Source organism: Lupinus angustifolius, chromosome LG09 (assembly GCF_001865875.1).
Source record: "Lupinus angustifolius cultivar Tanjil chromosome LG09, LupAngTanjil_v1.0, whole genome shotgun sequence".
Taxonomy (NCBI): domain Eukaryota; kingdom Viridiplantae; phylum Streptophyta; class Magnoliopsida; order Fabales; family Fabaceae; genus Lupinus; species Lupinus angustifolius.
Window position 1 is genome coordinate 13,089,874 of NC_032017.1, and position 19,252 is coordinate 13,109,125.

Sequence of the window (19,252 nt, forward strand, 5' to 3'; positions counted from 1 at the left end):
TAATGTAACGGAAAGAAGAGGCATAGAAATTGAAAAGCATTGAAAATTGTTGTTAACGTAAGAAAGAAGAAAGAACCTGAAGTTAATGTTGTAGTGTTTTGTGGTGGTCCTTGTTGGCGTTGAACGATAGAAAAGGGAGTTACTAAATATAGAAAACAAAGTTGGCAAAGCCTTAATCAAATCAATGTTTGAATAAACATTCAATATTGGAAACAGATGTTGATGTAATGGTATAAGTCTTATTAGATTTTCTCATACAAATTAAAAGATTAAATATCTGATTTATGAGAATGAAAGTTGTTGGGATAAATAATTATGTACATGTTAATCATTCGTAATGAAACAAAACATAAAATAAACTATAATATTGGAAATATAGATTCTCTTATAGCTTTCTATTTTTCTTGATTTTTAAAGATATATCATAATTTAATATTATTTCTTTTAATTGATAATTTTATTGAAAATAATAAAAATTTGCTATGATAAAAAATTTAATAATGACAAGTGAAAAAATAATACTTATTCCTTAGAAATTACAAAGTATCTTATAAAAAATTATGAAAATCTTTTGGATGATCTTTACAACAATAAAGTATCTTAATAAGATTGTGAAAGGGTATCATCTTTTACGACAATAGTTAAACTTTTATTTTTCTTACGTGGGATTAACTACATGAATCTAACGATATCATATCATTTTGTTTAGTATCACAAAGAAAGGTGAAAACATTATTGAATTATCTAAGTAATTTATAAAAGAAATAAGTTATTGTCTTATATGGATAAATTCTATTTTTTATTTTTACATATATTCCATTTTTATACAAATATGATAGGTTTCAAATAATTAATTATTGTACAAATAAAACGTTGATTTATCGGTATAATACTTCACTAGATCCATAAGTCGAAGATTCGATTTCTAGTAGTACAAAAAAAATTAATAATTGTAAGTTGTGCATGGCCTTATAATGAAAGAGTTTGGTGTGTTTGATGCGCACTATAGTTGAGTTACAGCACACCAGTTTGTTTTATATATTCTTTTCTGGTCAACGCACTCACACAAGTCAACTATAATCTTTACCAAGTTTAAATCGTGCTATTAAAAAAAATTAGTCAAAATTCATTAAATTACACTAAAATGTATAATACTTTAATATTAACATATATAGTCATTGTATTATCTATTATTATATGTCTCAATTTTATTTAAGAGTCAATGCATTAATACATATATATGATATTATACCAATAATATAAAAATTATTATATTATCAATATAATATTGGTTTCTTATCAAAGTTCTAAAATAATATATGATGTAATATATTAATACTTATTATACGACTTTGTCTTCTTTGATAAATGATCTTTTGGAAAAGTAATTATAAAACGAATTATTCGATATAAAAAAATAAAATGTATTTGTCTCTTCTTTTTTCAACCTTGACACGCTTCTTAAGTAAGGTTTTCAAATCTAAATTATTAACCTAATTAAAAATAAAATGATATTTTACGCTGATGTTTTTTGAGTCATTGAAATCTGTAAGATTTTTTTCATAAGATACATAATTATCAATATTATTAAGTGTTTTATAAACCTCTTTTAACATTCAAATAATGTTAAGAAAACGTAACAAAATTTAGTGTTGAGAAAGGAAACGTATTAAAGTATTAAAGTAGACCAAGGGTGGTTGAATATTTTCATTATTTTATGTTCAACACATTATGAAATTGTTTTTCGGTTTAGTGATGTAAAGCTCTAATAGATTATCATAATGATTAAAAAGTCAAGGGCTAACTCATGCGAACAACACTTATTACGAGAGAGAGTCACACATACTGAAATGGATCAGTTCCTTACCCAAAATGGTGGAAAGATATATTTAGTAATACCAAAAAGAATATTGTCTTCTCTTATATCCATTCACCAAAAACTAAATAATTTATAACGTAGAATTATGAATTTAAGCAAAGCAACATATACATTGGGATAAAATAAATAATCTATGTAGTGTAGTGACATTTATGCTTTGTTTAGATTCATTGCATCCTTATAATATAATATGAGATATAAGAATAAATATTATAGAAAATGAAGAGATGTTAATTAGATAGTACTTTATGAAAGTCACCTTTTCCCAATTCCTATGGGCTATGGCTAAACTAATAGTTTTGTTTAGGTTCATTTCATTATGTAAGATACTACAACTATAAAGTGGACACATTAATTATATCGTACTTTATGAAACTCACCTTTTCTACTTTTTGAATAAGTACAAATTTTTTTGACAATATATTAAAATTTTAATTCTAATTAAAATTTAATTACAAATGATAATATCAAAAATCATAAATACACTTATCTTCAAGTAAGACGTGTTATACATGTTATCACACAAGTTTTCCTCATATTCTTAATGGGAAATGACTACATTAACATATATATATATATGTGTGTGTTTTTTTAGAGTAAATTATACTGATACCTCATGAGTTTTAGATAAATTATATAAATCACTTATCATTTTTCTACACCTACATAAAACCCCCTAATTTTCATACTTTCATTACATTGACCACCCCAGCATTAAAAATAAGTGTATTTTTTTGAAAAAAATTTTGATAAATGCAATTAAGTTAAACAAAACATGGTATATTGTGGAGACAAGTCTAAATAATATAATAGTCGATATTTCTTTATTATTTTTGGTTCGTTACGATATAGCATAAGAGTGATTTAAACAATATCTCTTTAGGATTGTTAATACATTTTTTAACCAAAAATAATAAAGATACATTGATTTGTATATTATTTGGATTTTTCTTCACAATATATCATGTTTTGTTTAACTTAGTTGCATTTATCACATTTTTTGTTTAAAAAATTACACTTATTTCTCATGCAGGTATCGTCAGTGTAGTGAAAGTATAAAAACTATGGGAGGTTTGTGTAGGTGTAGAAAAGTCAGGAGTGATTTATGTAATTTTACTAAAACTCAGGTGGTATCAATATAATTAACTCTTTTTTTTATAGTTTTTAAGCGCTTTTCCCTCCAAAATTTATCCATAAATTTTTATGTCAATTATGTTTTGTAACATTTATTTGGAATATTAAAAGGTTTAAAAATAACTAGGCATATCCTCTAGCAACATGTTTTATCTTATGTGTTATTGGAATATTAAGAGTCACATATATTGCTTGAGAAATATTTTTATAACTTTTATCTTATATTTATATGTATATATATAAAAGATAAAGTTTTTTGATAGTTTATTTAGCCTTACATTTCCCCTCCAACTGAGGACAATTTTAGTCATTGTATTGTATTAATAATAGTAAACAATTATTTTATATAAATTTATTTATTACTAATATTCATTGGTAATGTTAAAACTCCCTATCAAATCCCTATTTTAATAAACACTTTGGGTGTTTATGAAGTTTATAATCACCTACCCTTTGAGTTTCATAGCCTCTATTAGATTGAATGATGCTTGGAAAGTCATGATATATGCCCTAATAATTAAATTATTTTTTAATGTAATATCTACATACTGTTAATATAAAGATTTATATACAACCACTACATTAACTATCACTTATTTGTATTACTCTTTTTTTGAAGAATCGATATTGATTAAATATGAATGATGAATAATACAATAACAGTATATAAAATTCATATATTGTTAATATATACATCTTTTTTCTCATTATTTTTTGCTATTATTCCTTCTTCTTGTTTTTCTTTACGTAGTTTGATCTCACTATTATACTTCTTTAATTCATAATATAGTGTATTTCCATTTGAATACAAACCACTATAAATTTATAAACTATTCTTAGCAAGATGTGTTTATCAATCTATGATTTTCAATTTTATGTAGAAATCCATTTCTTATTGCTCTCTTATTTTCGAAATTAAGATGTATAATATGGCTTAAGGTTCGTGTTAATCTAATTTAGCTGTGTTATAATTATATGAGATTATTTTTGAAATTATGATTTCAATTCTAAATTGGCTGTCAAAATAATATAGATAAAATACAATTTGAAGTTTAATTTCAAGCTTTAATTCTATAACCTATTTGATATAAGAAGGTACATAAAAATAAATTTATAATGAGAAATTGAGTTAAACCTTCTTAAATATAAAGTCATACTATTAGGCTATTTTTTTGCACTAGTTTATAATCTAGCTGAGCTTATAAATCAATTATGTAAAATTAGAAGCTTATAAGCTAATTGTTAAAATATAATTATTTGACAAGATTAGTATATAAGATGACCCATAAGTGTAAAATAAAAACAAAAACTTGTGACTTATTAAATATAACTAATAATTCACATCATTGAATTTCAACCCTTTTGTCAAACACAATTGGTTGGATTATAGTCAAATATGGCTCTTGCCACTTTTTCCACAATAGGGGCTGATTAATTTTCTGACTCAAATCTTTATCCACACATAAAAAGTCATTTTGCTAATGAATAAATTGATAAATTAATTTAGCATCTAGATGATGTACATGGAAATCCATTAGTATTTTATAAGAGGATGTAATGGATTTGTCATATTACATGTTCTTGAATTTCAAGTGATTTATTGAAGCACATTATTATATACGTGAGACTCGTACTTAGTGAGATATAAGGACACGAGTTTTACCATTATAGATTGTTTCCATGTTTAAGATAGACTCGTTCAATCACTTATGTTTCAATAACAATGTGTTTATATAACGATGTAAGGTTCCGCTAGATATTTAGAAAAATCAAAAGATTAAAAATTCAATTCATAAAAATGACACTAGGAATAGTCACAACCCAAAAACTAATTCATAAGCTAAATGATAAAATAATATATTTGGTAGTATCATAAAAAAAACCACCAATCTCTCTAGTCCCAAGATTCTAGGAATGGGTGAAGTACCCCAAAACCCCAAAAAATAAGAATGGATAAGAGAAAATAGCTCAATACTTTTATCTTCACCAAATCATTTAAGTCTTTCATTATCTTCACCCTATCTCTTTATCTACCAAGTGAGCTTTTATCATAAAAGTATATTTTTCAATGTCAATTTTTTTCAATATCCCCTCACCTTTTATATAAGAAATTAATTATTTTTAGGTGTATAATTGTTCCTTCTAATAAATATCAGTCACATAAATTATATTATTGACTTTTTAATCATATTATGATCTAGCATAACTTTACATAGCTGCTATGATTCATTGTTGGTGCCTTCTAGGCTAATTTATTTAGTCATGCAAATATAAATATTAGATGTGTGACTCTATAAGAAAATTATATTATGATGAGATATATTAAAGTATCATGACCTTAAAATGACATCATGATGCTTTTCCCAAGTAAGTCATATCAAGTCCCACTTTTTTGGGTAACCCATATATTCCAAATTTTCAATTCCTTTGATAAGTTTCATTTATTGTAGCAATAAATGATAACGTGCTTCACTATTTCTGTATTTATTCTTATTAATCTTCCAGGTTCTGTCTTAAAATGATTTCATTATTCTTAGCAACATTAGTGTCAGAAAATTAATAACATAATATATATATATATATATATATATATCAAATATTTAAAATCAAAACCATCTTTCTATAGTAGTACTTGCTTATTTATGAATGGCTAATAGGATGATTTTAGAACTTCAAAGGAAAAAAATTAAACTACTTTTGCACATTTATACATATGCTAATTAATTCTAGTTATCAAAAAAATTATACCTAATTTCCATTTAGAAGATTTCACTTTTGCACCATATGTGATTTAACTTTCTCCTAAAATTCATTTTCATATTTATAGACTTATAGTTGAACTTCACATTACAAGTTTATGAGATAACAAAAATATTTATAGTAAATATCTACAATAATAACTTATAAGTGAAAACAAGTATTATAATATTCATCACACGAGTATCTATAAATAAATAGGATCGATTATACTTGATCCTTCACCTACTTGTTGCCACCCCTAACCATGATAAGCACAACTATAGCCACACGTTTGGTCAAAGGCATAAATCTAAGTCATCAATGATAAAACTAGCATGGTGTATGTTTTAGAGAATAAAATGTATCTTCTCATACCAGAAAATATTTATCTTCTTAAATTCATTCAACGTTTGATATGTATTTTATTTTTCTTCATTCAAAAAGTTTTCATTTTAAAAGAAAAATAAAACACATGTGAAATTCTGAGTGGATCTAAAGAAATAGGTTATCTCCTAAGTGGATCTAAAGATATATGTTATCTCCGGGTATGAGGAGATACTTTATTCTATCAGTTTTACCATTTTCTGATTTTATTTCCAATGAAAATAGTAGATTATATAAATAAAACTTTCATTTTTTTCCTTTTCATTATCTATGACTATAGAAGACAATAAAATAATATGAGAAAATATTTTATGTATTGATAGTAAAGTATTTTTAACTTTTGTCTCCAAAAAAAGTATTTTTTTTTACTTTATTAATATATATATATCATTATTCACGTGTTGATAATTATTGACTAGTATTTAATAAAAACAATATACATTAGTGGTAAATATAATAAAAACACAAATACTAAACTTAAATAAGAAACGGTGCATGCAGATATTGGCATCATGGCACGTATTGGCATCTCATGCGTGTTATTCATTCAAATGAGCTTATTTAAGACATGCATAATTTTATATATGCACTTTTATTGTAAATATTTATTTTTTGAAAAAACAATAACAATAAAATATGAATAGTAGATAATGTATTAATATGGTATAAAACTTATAATGTGTAATCTTTTTATACCATATTTATTGGTGGTGTATAATATAGGACAAATAATATTATTGAGACCAATTTTATACTTTTGATTAAAATACTTTAATATATTATAGAAAGTCAACCTTTAACAAAATAATCGTGATTAATTCTTTAGTCATACACATAAATAATGAAATATTACATAAATATTAAACTCATATATTAATTCTTTAAATAAAACTTATTTTAAGTTATATTATTTTTACACTAGAAATAATATTTTCTACTTTTAATTGAATAAATATATCATAATTTTAATATACATGAATAATTAGTTTAAAAATAGCTATAGTATCAATTTATAATTTAAAAAAAGAAATTACCTTTTTGAAGAATCTCATAGAACTCTATCACCCTTCATTATTGATGTGCCCTCAAAAGAAGTACTTGAACCATTATTCTTTTGTTTCTTTGTATTCTTTTTTTTTTCCTTTTTCCTAAACAAACAAACATCTACAACAGTGACACTGTTTCTTTTGTTTTTTCTAATCCTTATTTGTTGTACATTCATTTGATTTGATGAAGATGTAGTTTTGAATAAGAACAAGTTGTACCCGAAGAATTTTTCATTCTATGTCTTAAACCAATCAAATATTTATATATGAATAAATAAAAAAATATTAAAACAAAAAATAACATTTTAATTGGTCCGACATAGAAAATACGACATTATTTTTTTGGTTTCCCACAGGTATCCTCGCACTGGAGGCAATCCTATCCAAATCAGGAACATCCACATGTATGTGAGGCTGACTCTCCCAGTGGACATTTTTTATATCCACAAGACTCGAATCCGAGATATTGTTTAACGAGAATTAAACATTTTCACATTTGAACCAATTTGAACCAACATGCATCGGTGAAAATAAGGCATTATTAAAAACATGCGAATCTCACACAAAATGACATATCATCATTATGGTATCTCACTAACTCGCCACCTTCATGTGAATCTCACTGCAACCATAATCAAACAAAGATTTAACTTCTCATTTTACTCTCTTTAATTAAGGAATTGAATAATGCTTCAACCACAACACTAACCTCACAATTTTCAAGGTAAGAATTATGTTATAAACTTAATTATAATCATTAGATAATGTATGAAAATAAAATAATGTGAAACTTCCAATATTAGAGTTAATAATGTTATTGTTTAGAATATTATTAGATGCTCAACATCTTTTTATTAAACCTAGAATAATGGAGAATCCACTTGTAATAATCTATTACTTAATTTATTGGACGCATAGTTAGATCCCTATCATGAACTAAGCATAGGAACATATATCACTAGAGTGAATCTTTCTCCATCTCAACCAAATCTTTATACCAATAAGGTGTTGGTCAAGTAATGTAAGGCCCCGTTAGATCCTTTAGATAACCAAAATGTCAAAGGTTCAATTCTTAGGTCGACACTTGTTGGGAGATGCATCCACGAATCATAGGAAAAATTAATTCCTTACCCAAAAATGTTAAAAAATACCAACAAAAAAATAAACAAAGTCTTTATTATATGCATTGTTCATTATTCCTGTCGTAAACACCCAACATAGGCACATATATTATTACTAAAATAATGTTTAAAGTTTAAACTAATCTCAAGTAGCTATAGTGGGATATTGTTAATAGAAAAAAAAACATTGATTTAAATGCATTTTTTATTTCATGAGTAAAATTTTGTTCCCTTATATTTTCAACAAAGACTCTGATCCTTAATTTTAGTTATGCATGATAATAGTGCTTTGTCAAGTTTTTATTTAAAAACTAGCCAAAAAAAACTACATTAATGATATGGATAATCAAGGATTCTATCAATTAATAGAGAAATAAATACTTGATTTTATTTGTATTTTTAATGGTAAAAGTATTATTTTATTATATAAAAAATATCATACCATAATTAGTTTTCTTTTATTTCTTGTAGTATTATCTCTTTATTAATGAAAAAATCCTTACTTAATCATATTACACTTCTTTTGATTACTTTCTTGTAGAAAAAATCATTGAACAATGTATGCCTTAAAGAGAAAAACACTAAAAAAAAATAGCAATGGATTAAGTTCTCACATAACCTAAAGTTGAGGGAAAAATTACATTTAATTATAAGTAATACTATATCATCCTGATGACTCTTTTTGTAAATTCACTTACCGATTAAAACGTGACATATATCACTTATAAATTAATCATTAATAAATTAAATATTACTTTATAATATATTTCAGTTGTAGTTATTAAAATTTGTAAAGAATATTTTTTTTTGTACTATCAAGGGTATCATTCACCATTTTACAAATCAATCATTAACAAATTAATCTCACTTATAAATCAATCATTAATAAATCACCGTATGTCATGTAGTTAGTGAAATTTGCAAAGAAATATATTTTTTCCTTTTTTTCCTACCATCAAGAGTATCTTTTACCCTTTTGGATAAAAAAAACTAATCCCTTTCAGCTTCTATGACTATCTCAACAAATGTTGCTCACAGAAATCGAACTCTAAGAATTTAATTGGACCTTACACCAAAAAGGATATAGGAACCTATTTTCTTCTTAGATTTGAAAGCTATGTTCCAATTTTGAGCACATGCTGCAAAGTTTCTCATTCTCACACGGAACTGCATGCAATAACTATGACCCTACAACATTACAATTTGTAGAATTATGATTTCATCATATAGTTAAATAAATAAAATCAAACAGAACAGAAGAGAGAGATTGAAGACACACACTCTCTCTCCACTGTCTCTGTCTTTGTCCCTGTTCTATAACATATTCATAAGAAACCTTATCACCCTTTTCTCATCTTATCATCTTCATCGTTGTCTTTCTTTCTATCGGTTATTATCTCATATTGGGTCTCTAAAGTTTTGAGCTTTACCATCACCATCATCATCAAAATCTATGATCACAAGCCATTTCAAAATACTAACTTTTTGGTTTTTTGGGTATCTTTTCATTCAGATTTTGATTCCTGGTCATACCCTTTGTCATTTTCTGTTATTGTATAACATATAACAACTGTTACGTGCTGCAAGTTCTTATCTTTTTCTTTTTTTGTCTCGTGTTTGGTGAGTGAAAAATTTTCATCCTTGTTTCCATGTGCAATGTGTCCTAAGAATCTAGTTCCAGATGCACATTTGTTACCCTTTCTCTTCATCTATCAGATTGTGAAATGCATTTACGTGCACGCTTCTTCACTCTCTTTTCCTTAGCTTATTTTCATCATCTTCTGGATCTCTTTGTTTTCATCAAACACAATGGTTTCAATGGAATATTTCAATGAAATCTCTGCTTCAACCCTTTCTTCTTTAGGATCCTCAAATACCCTTATGAGTGTGATCCTTGGATTGCCATTATTGGAACTTGTTTCAATCTTCACAAACTTGAGTTTCCTTCTTATTTTTCTCTTTGTTGTCTTTTTAAGGAAGGTGCATTTGAGTGTAAGCACTGCTAGATATAGTAAGGACAATAGGGGCAATAATGCCAGCCAAATTAGTCATAGTTTTGATGCTGAAATGCGCGAATTTCGAATTAGTACATGGTTCAAGTTGTCTTTGTTGTCTTGTTTCTATGTTCTCTTGGTGCAAGTTTTGTCGTTGGGGTTTGATGGTGTTACTTTGATTAAGGGGAAGAGGAAAACTGTGGATTTGTGTCTTCTTTCTGTGCCGGGTTTTCAGTGTTTAGCTTGGTTGGTATTGAGCTTCTCAGCTTTGCATTGCAAATTCAATGTGTCTGAGAAGTTTCCAATTTTGTTGAGAGGTTGGTGGATTGTGTCGTTTGTTATTTGCTTGTGTATTTCATATGTTGACGGGAGAGGGTTTTGGGAAGAAGGTTCTAAGCATGTAGGTTCGCACGTTGTGGCGAATTTCGCTGTCACTCCTGCTTTAGCTTTCTTGTGTATTGTTGCAATTCGGGGTGTTACTGGTATAGAAGTTTGTAGGAATTCCGAGATTCATGAACCGTTGCTTGTTGAAGAAGAACCGGGTTGTCTCAAGGTTACTCCTTATAGTGACGCTGGACTTTTCAGCTTGGCCACTTTGTCTTGGCTGAACCCTCTTCTTTCCATTGGCGCAAAGAGGCCACTCGATCTTAAGGACATTCCACTTGTTGCACAAAAAGATAGGTCTAAGACCAATTATAAGATTTTGAACTCAAATTGGGAGAGATTGAAGGCCGAAAATCCATTGAAGCCACCTTCATTGGCGTGGGCACTTCTGAAATCATTTTGGAAAGAGGCGGCATTTAATGCAATCTTTGCAGGCTTGAATACTCTTGTCTCATATGTAGGTCCATACATGATAAGTTACTTCGTTGATTACTTGGGTGGTAAAGAGATTTTCCCTAATGAAGGGTATGTTCTTGCGGGAATTTTCTTTGTTGCGAAGCTTGTGGAGACATTCACAACTCGGCAGTGGTATCTAGGAGTGGATATCTTAGGCATGCATGTTAGATCAGCTCTAACGGCAATGGTGTATCGAAAGGGGCTAAGACTCTCGAGCCTGGCAAAGCAAAGTCACACGAGTGGTGAGATCGTTAACTACATGGCTGTAGATGTTCAAAGGGTAGGCGACTATTCTTGGTACCTTCATGACATGTGGATGCTTCCTATGCAGATTGTTCTCGCCCTCGCAATTTTGTATAAGAATGTCGGTATTGCTTCTATTGCGACACTCATTGCCACAATCATTTCCATTGTTGTCACTATTCCTATAGCGAGGGTCCAAGAGGATTACCAAGACAAATTAATGGCTGCCAAGGATGAAAGGATGAGAAAAACATCCGAGTGCTTGAGGAATATGAGGATTCTCAAGCTGCAAGCTTGGGAAGAAAGATATCGAATTAAATTGGAAGAAATGCGCGGAGTGGAGTTCAAGTGGCTAAGGAAAGCCCTCTATTCTCAGGCGTTCATAACTTTCATATTCTGGAGTTCTCCGATATTTGTTTCAGCTGTCACTTTCGCTACTTCCATATTGCTCGGTGGCCAGTTAACTGCAGGTGGCGTTCTTTCGGCTCTAGCTACTTTTCGTATCCTGCAAGAACCTTTGAGGAATTTTCCGGATTTGGTGTCAACTATGGCTCAGACAAAAGTTTCTCTTGATCGAATATCATGTTTCCTGCTGGAGGAAGAGTTGCCGGAAGATGCAACTCTTAACTTGCCGCATGGTATTTCTAATATTGCTGTAGAGATTAAGGATGGTGTCTTCTGCTGGGACCCTTCTTCTTCTAGGCCTACTTTGTCAGGGATACACATCAAAGTTGAAAGAGGAATGCGTGTGGCGATTTGTGGTATGGTTGGTTCTGGGAAATCGAGTTTTCTTTCTTGCATCCTCGGAGAGATTCCTAAGCTTTCTGGTGAAGTATGTTGATGTACTTAAACTTCTAGTTAGTTACATCTTCTATTATTTTTAAACTTTTGTATTGGCACTTTCATTTCTCTTTTGATTTGTAAACGTTTTTTACATGTTGCATCGGATTATTTTGTAGGTAAGAGTGTGCGGCTCTTCTGCATATGTATCCCAATCAGCGTGGATACAGTCAGGAAATATAGAAGAAAATATTCTCTTCGGAAGTCCAATGGACAAAGCAAAGTACAAGAATGTTCTTCATGCTTGTTCATTGAAAAAGGACCTCGAACTTTTCTCGCATGGTGATCAAACAATTATCGGTGATAGAGGTATTAACCTGAGTGGTGGACAGAAGCAGCGAGTTCAGCTTGCACGAGCACTCTACCAAGATGCTGATATTTATCTCCTCGATGACCCCTTTAGTGCCGTTGATGCCCACACTGGATCAGAACTGTTTCGGGTTAGTTTTTCCTTAGTATAGAGTTGACACCCCCTTAGTGTTGATTTTACAGTTTGAATGAATTGACTTCGGCTTTAATCTACGGTATGGAATTGCAGGAGTATATATTGACAGGACTAGCGGATAAAACTGTCATTTTCGTGACACATCAAGTTGAATTTCTTCCTGCTGCTGATATGATTCTGGTATGTTTGTTTTTCACACTCATGCATTTATGCAATAAGTATGTTATATGGATCATTTTAGGACAAAACTTAGGTGTTGTTATTTACGTGTTCGTGGTGTTATTCTTGAATAAAAATAACATGTAATAATAGTTACTCTTTATATTTTCTTTGATAAGATGTTTCACATGTTACACCCTTACTCGAAAATAGCATCATGAGTACATAAAGAATCACGCCTATTTTTCGTCCAAAGTTTTAGGTTCTAAAATAAAAAGAACGTAATAGCACGATCATGCAGTTCATATGAAACGAAGTTGATTTTTCTAAATCTATTTCTTCTTTTTGAAGGTTCTTAAAGAAGGCCGCATTATACAAGCAGGAAAGTACGACGATCTCTTGCAAGCAGGAACGGATTTCAAAACTCTAGTTTCAGCTCATCATGAAGCAATAGAGGCTATGGATATTCCTACTCACTCCTCCGAAGATTCGGATGAAAATTTATGCTTGGATACATGTGATGAGTCCAGAAAGAAATCAATTTCTTCATCAAATGATATTGAATGTTTGGCGAAAGAAGTGCAAGAGGGTTCATCAGCTTCAGATCAAAAAGCAAATAAGGACAAGAAGAGAGCAAAACGGTCGAGAAAAAAACAGCTTGTGCAAGAAGAGGAGAGAGTTAGAGGTAGAGTGAGCATGAAGGTGTATTGGTCATACATGGCAGCAGCATATAAAGGGTTATTGATTCCACTCATAATCATAGCACAATCATTATTTCAATTTCTTCAGATTGCTAGTAATTGGTGGATGGCTTGGGCTAACCCTCAAACTGAAGGAGACCAGCCAAAAGTAACTCCCGCAATTCTTCTTCTTGTTTACATGGCCCTTGCATTTGGAAGCTCGTTGTTTATACTTGTAAGGGCTGTTCTAGTTGCTACGTTTGGCCTCGCAGCTGCTCAGAAGCTATTTCTGAAGATGCTTACTAGCGTTTTCCATGCACCGATGTCTTTCTTTGACTCCACGCCAGCCGGAAGGATCTTGAATAGGGTCAGTTTTCTTTTATTATTTTTTGGTTAAAGTATATGTTTGGGCCCTGAAATTTGACACTTGTTTTCAACTTGGTCCTTGTACATAAAATATTTTTATTTAGTCCTTATTTGTATAATTATTTAAATTCTGGTCCTTGCCTTTTGTTGTTATAACACTTCGTTGGAGTTGAAGTATTGGACCAAAATAGCATGTTTGGTCTCTACATAGAAAGCGTCATTTGCAAATTGGTCTCTATGCTTTAACCAACGAAGTGCTATAACAATAAATTAGAAGGACCGAGTTGAAAAAAATAATACATATAGGGACTGAGTTGGAACCTTTTTAAATACGTGTACCAAGTTGAAAAGGAGTTCACATATAGGGACCAATAACATGTTTTAACCATTATTCTTTTTCGCCCGTCTTTATATTCAAGATGCATGGTGTTGACAGTGATAATAATGTTTATACGAACATATTCCATCAGGTATCAGTTGATCAAAGTGTCGTGGATCTTGACATTCCCTTTAGACTTGGTGGCTTTGCTTCAACAACAATACAACTAATTGGTATTGTCGGCGTCATGACAGAAGTTACATGGCAAGTTTGGCTCCTTGTTATCCCAATGGCTGTTGCTTGTTTGTGGATGCAGGTAACTTATAAATCTTTCGAACCTTTTTTTAATAATGTTTAGCTCATAGTTACTAGGTTCATCAATTCACTATTTTGTAAACCGCACATATCAGGTTCACCTTGAAGAATGTCTTGTAATAATAATGTCAAAATTGACGAATTACGTAATCAAATGGCCACGTTCTCGTACCTATAGTAACTATGTTTTGGCTATCATCTCGTGCTTGATTTCATGATTTGTTCTAAGTTCTAACCATCAAAAAATTCCATCACAGAAATACTACATGTCTTCCTCAAGGGAACTTGTCCGAATCGTAAGCATCCAGAAGTCACCAATTATAAATCTTTTTGGCGAATCAATTGCTGGAGCATCCACCATCAGAGGTTTCGGACAAGAAAAACGGTTCGTGAAGAGGAACCTATATCTTCTTGATTGTTTTGCAAGACCATTTTTCTGCAGTCTTGCAGCCATCGAGTGGCTGTGCCTGCGGATGGAGTTATTGTCAACCTTCGTATTTGCCTTCTGCATGGTATTGCTCGTAAGCTTTCCCCAAGGAAGTATTGACCCTAGTAAGTACTTAGTCTTGGTAACTTCTTTTGTCTCCTTATTTTCACTAATCCCGGAGGATTGTGTTATGTTGTGTTATGTAGTATTAGGTAGCATTTGGTGCATAGACAGAATATGACGGAACACGTCATTCTGTTTTGTTCTCTTTGGTTCCACCCGTTTTAGTGAAACCAAAATGTTACACTTTTTAATCTCCTGTTGCATAGAATGGAAGCATATGTTTTTTCACCCTTTTCCGACATATCTATCCACGTTCTGTTACTTACTGCTATTACTTTTTTTGTGTAGGCATGGCTGGACTTGCTGTGACATATGGCCTTAACTTAAATGCTCGGTTATCACGGTGGATACTTAGCTTTTGCAAACTTGAGAATAAGATTATATCTATTGAAAGAATTTATCAGTACAGTCAAATTCCTAGTGAAGCACCAGCGGTTATTGAAGATTCTCGCCCTCCATCTTCATGGCCTGAAAACGGGACAATCCAAATAATTGATTTGAAGGTATCCATCTCAGTTTCACATAAATGCTGTTTTTTTGAAGACGGTAGAACCATCAGAATCCCTAGTAAGAAGAGTAGATGAAATAGAGGAAAGCCCGACAATTAGAAGTAGAATGAGACTAAGAAAAACAATACAGGAAAACTATTGAAAAGGCCTTAGAGCTAAATGGCCTTTTTGAAAACATGATTTATAATATAACACAATGACACGATTTTAACATATAGCCGGCCACACCTACGGAAAAAAGACTTAAATGAGGCCAATATTATAATCATACGCACGCACCCTTTGGTTTTTTATTTGTCCTTTTCGTAAGATTTTTGAATTGTTTGTTATGTTATTGCTTGGTGTACAAGATTTACTATCTAAATGATGTACAACATGCATGCATTCATGTCTCATGTTAATGCATGCACCTCCACCTGCCTTACCATTACTCTATCTTTCTCGAAGGTACGTTACAAGGAGAATCTTCCGATGGTGCTTCATGGAGTATCATGCACATTTCCTGGAGGGAAGAAGATTGGAATAGTCGGACGAACGGGCAGTGGCAAATCCACTTTGATTCAGGCATTATTTCGATTGATTGAACCCTCAAGTGGAAGTATCCTTATAGACAACATTAATATTTCGGATATCGGTCTTCATGACCTTAGAATCCATCTTAGTATCATACCCCAAGATCCAACTTTATTTGAAGGAACCATTAGAGGAAATCTTGATCCTCTTGAAGATCACTCAGATAAAGATATTTGGGAGGTTAGTATAGTATTATTTGCATTATCTCTAATTATTTCATTACACAGTTTATATTATCTTTAAATGCATAGACAGTTTATTTATATGCATGAGCGCAGCCGAATTTAATAGTATTATTAAAACATACCAATAGTCCTTGATTTTTGAAAAGTGTAACTATTTATGTAGAAGGTTGTGCACTCATTGATTTTTTGGATTATAATTTTTCACAGGCACTAGATAAGTCTCAGCTCGGAGAGATTATCCGCGAGAAAGGGCAACAGCTCGATACACCAGGTAGGAAAAATAAAAATGCAGTATCTTTAAAAGGGAAAAATGGAAGAAAAAGTGTTTATGATCACATGTAGCTAATCTTGAGACATATTTTTGAACCTGCAGTTCTAGAAAACGGAGATAATTGGAGTGTCGGACAGCGACAACTTGTTTCTCTAGGCCGAGCTCTACTGAAGCAGTCAAAAATACTTGTACTTGATGAAGCAACAGCATCGGTTGATACTGCCACTGATAATCTGATCCAGAAGATTATTCGGAATGAGTTTAGAGACTGCACAGTGTGCACCATTGCACATCGCATTCCTACTGTTATCGATAGCGATCTAGTTCTGGTTCTCAGCGATGGTGCGTACACGTTCGACTTTTCTCTTATTTTATGTGTGTCTTATATGAGTTTATGCTCGTGTTTCGGTATACAACTTTATTAAGCGCTTACTCGATTGCTTTGCATTATGGTTTTGCAGGTAGAGTTGCAGAGTTCGACACTCCTTCAAGACTATTAGAGGATAAGTCATCCATGTTTTTGAAGTTGGTGACCGAGTATTCGTCACGGTCAAGTGGTATACCAGAATTCTAAATCAGATAGAACGTCCAACAATATCACGAGTTGAAACAGTTAACAATGCCTCCCTCGCTGACACCGATGCGTTCGACACCTGCATAGTTTAACGTCACACGTCTCACAGATCGTGTCACTCTCCATGCTAAAGAATTACAAATGGTTCTCTGACACAGAAAGTGACATACATCGTGAGACATGCGATGTTAATCCATGCATGCAGAGACGAAAAAGCAAGCAACCGAAGTTCATGCCGCCTCATCGCTTGATTTGTCTTCCCCTTGAACAACAATTCATGCATGGTTAGCATGCTTTTGTAACACACAATAAGATGATATTGCCATTACAAGAAAGCAAAAATGAGAAGCTCAATGATGTGAAATAAAGTAGTTTGTAGAATGAGGCATTAGGCTTTTTTGCTTACTTAGGAAAGAGTAGAGTTAAAACTAGTTTGTGTATTCCACATTTTCTTTTAGCCTAAATTTAGAATTAGAACATTATATTGGTTATATTCTCTCTTATACTTTGATAATTAATTTTCTTGTTAATGCTGACCAAAATAAACCATGAATTAATAAAACATTTTATACTTAATTGTGATGATAAGGAGAAAAGTATGTAATAAATATCAAGCCATATAAAACAATAGGTCTAATGTTGCAGCATTAATAATGGTAGTGGACTAGTGATAGTGATAGTGGTAATTGTAGAGAATTACATTTACCATATTTAATAAGGGAGAAATTACATCGATTTTCTTTAAGTTTTGACTTAATTACATTTTGGCATGATCAATGAACAAATATCTTAAGATATATTTTGTTGGGTATTCCAAGTATGAATAAATAAGTTTTAAATTATGTAAAAGTGGATAGGTTAAAGAACATGTGAATGAATTCATAAGATCTATTGTTTTAAGGTTTTTGGTCAAGATGTGATGAAAAATTCACTTATATGTTTTTTTTCTACTTAGCACATGAAATAATGATATAGTCCATGGATGAAGAAGATCTTCCAACACATTTCAATTCCTTGAGTTACCAAAGAGAATGTCATGACAACAAATCCAACAAGTGTTATTCATGATTGTTAATAGACAAACTCGCCATAATTGTTAATAGTATTGTTACCATTTAATTATGCGAAAATTAACTCAAACATTCAACTTAAAAATTACGATGTAACAAATTTTTATACAGTTAGCCCAACATTTTTTTCATCTATAAAATGCCACATTGATAGTAAAGAGAGGTACTTTAGGAAACAAATTAGGAAAGGAATATACTTTGTGGTGTAAAGTCATAAAATGTGACATTAAAAGATTCCATAAAATGTTGATGTATTTGTTGTATTTGATAAAAGGGGATACCCAATCTCTTGGAGGGTATGGCCCTCCACGTGAAGGGTGTTGTCTTAATCCTATTTTATGGGAAATGACACTCACTTCTTCTTTAACACTCCTTTTTTGCATTTTCCACACTTCCCTTGAACAAACAAACAAAAATCAAGTTGATATTCTAAACCATATTCAAACACATCAAAATATGTTATTCAATTTCCATTAAAACCACTCACATTAGTAGAAATAGAATATTATTATAGAAATTATCATTATACTAATAACACTATTGGTTGATTTATTTATGTGGTGATAATTTGTGTTACCATTCACCCACATAAGAAGGTTAAACAAAACCTTCTCTACTAACCTGAAAAAATCTCTCACAATTTCTTTCATTAATGGAGAGACAAATACTTCAAAAAAATAAAGAGATATGCAATTTTTAGTGACATATTTATCCATGTAATTACAATAAAATTACATTTTTGCTATTAAAAACAAAGGGAGAAAGGTGCATTTGCCTTAGAGGATCCTTATTCTATATATAGGGTCATTAAATATCAGAAAGCATGATACTAGTTAGAAGCACTTCAGGACCAGTTCTTGAAAGTGTGCATGTCAAGAGGAATACTTTGGAAAACTCTCTTTATATTTCATGGTTTTGATGAGGACAACTTGTGTTAATAAGAGCTTGAAGATCACCAACAAATCAACATGCTTAAGTCTTTGATTGGTACTAGGCTTAGACTAGAAACTAGTTTA

At 30.9% G+C, this 19,252-nt stretch overlaps 1 protein-coding gene and 1 long non-coding RNA gene across 2 annotated transcripts; both read left to right on the forward strand.

Moving 5' to 3' along the window:
* LOC109356589 lies at positions 5-17,808 on the forward strand. Its single transcript, XR_002108759.1, has 3 exons — positions 5-87; positions 8,188-8,193; positions 17,798-17,808. It is a non-coding gene; the product is annotated as an uncharacterized LOC109356589 (long non-coding RNA).
* LOC109356587 (ABC transporter C family member 5-like) lies at positions 9,542-17,375 on the forward strand. Its single transcript, XM_019599985.1, has 11 exons — positions 9,542-12,212; positions 12,340-12,660; positions 12,759-12,845; positions 13,176-13,871; positions 14,341-14,505; positions 14,762-15,056; positions 15,343-15,557; positions 16,011-16,316; positions 16,529-16,592; positions 16,695-16,934; positions 17,054-17,375. Exons 1-11 carry the CDS (start codon positions 10,113-10,115, stop codon positions 17,164-17,166), a joined length of 4,602 nt encoding a protein of 1,533 aa, XP_019455530.1. The 5' UTR covers positions 9,542-10,112; the 3' UTR covers positions 17,167-17,375.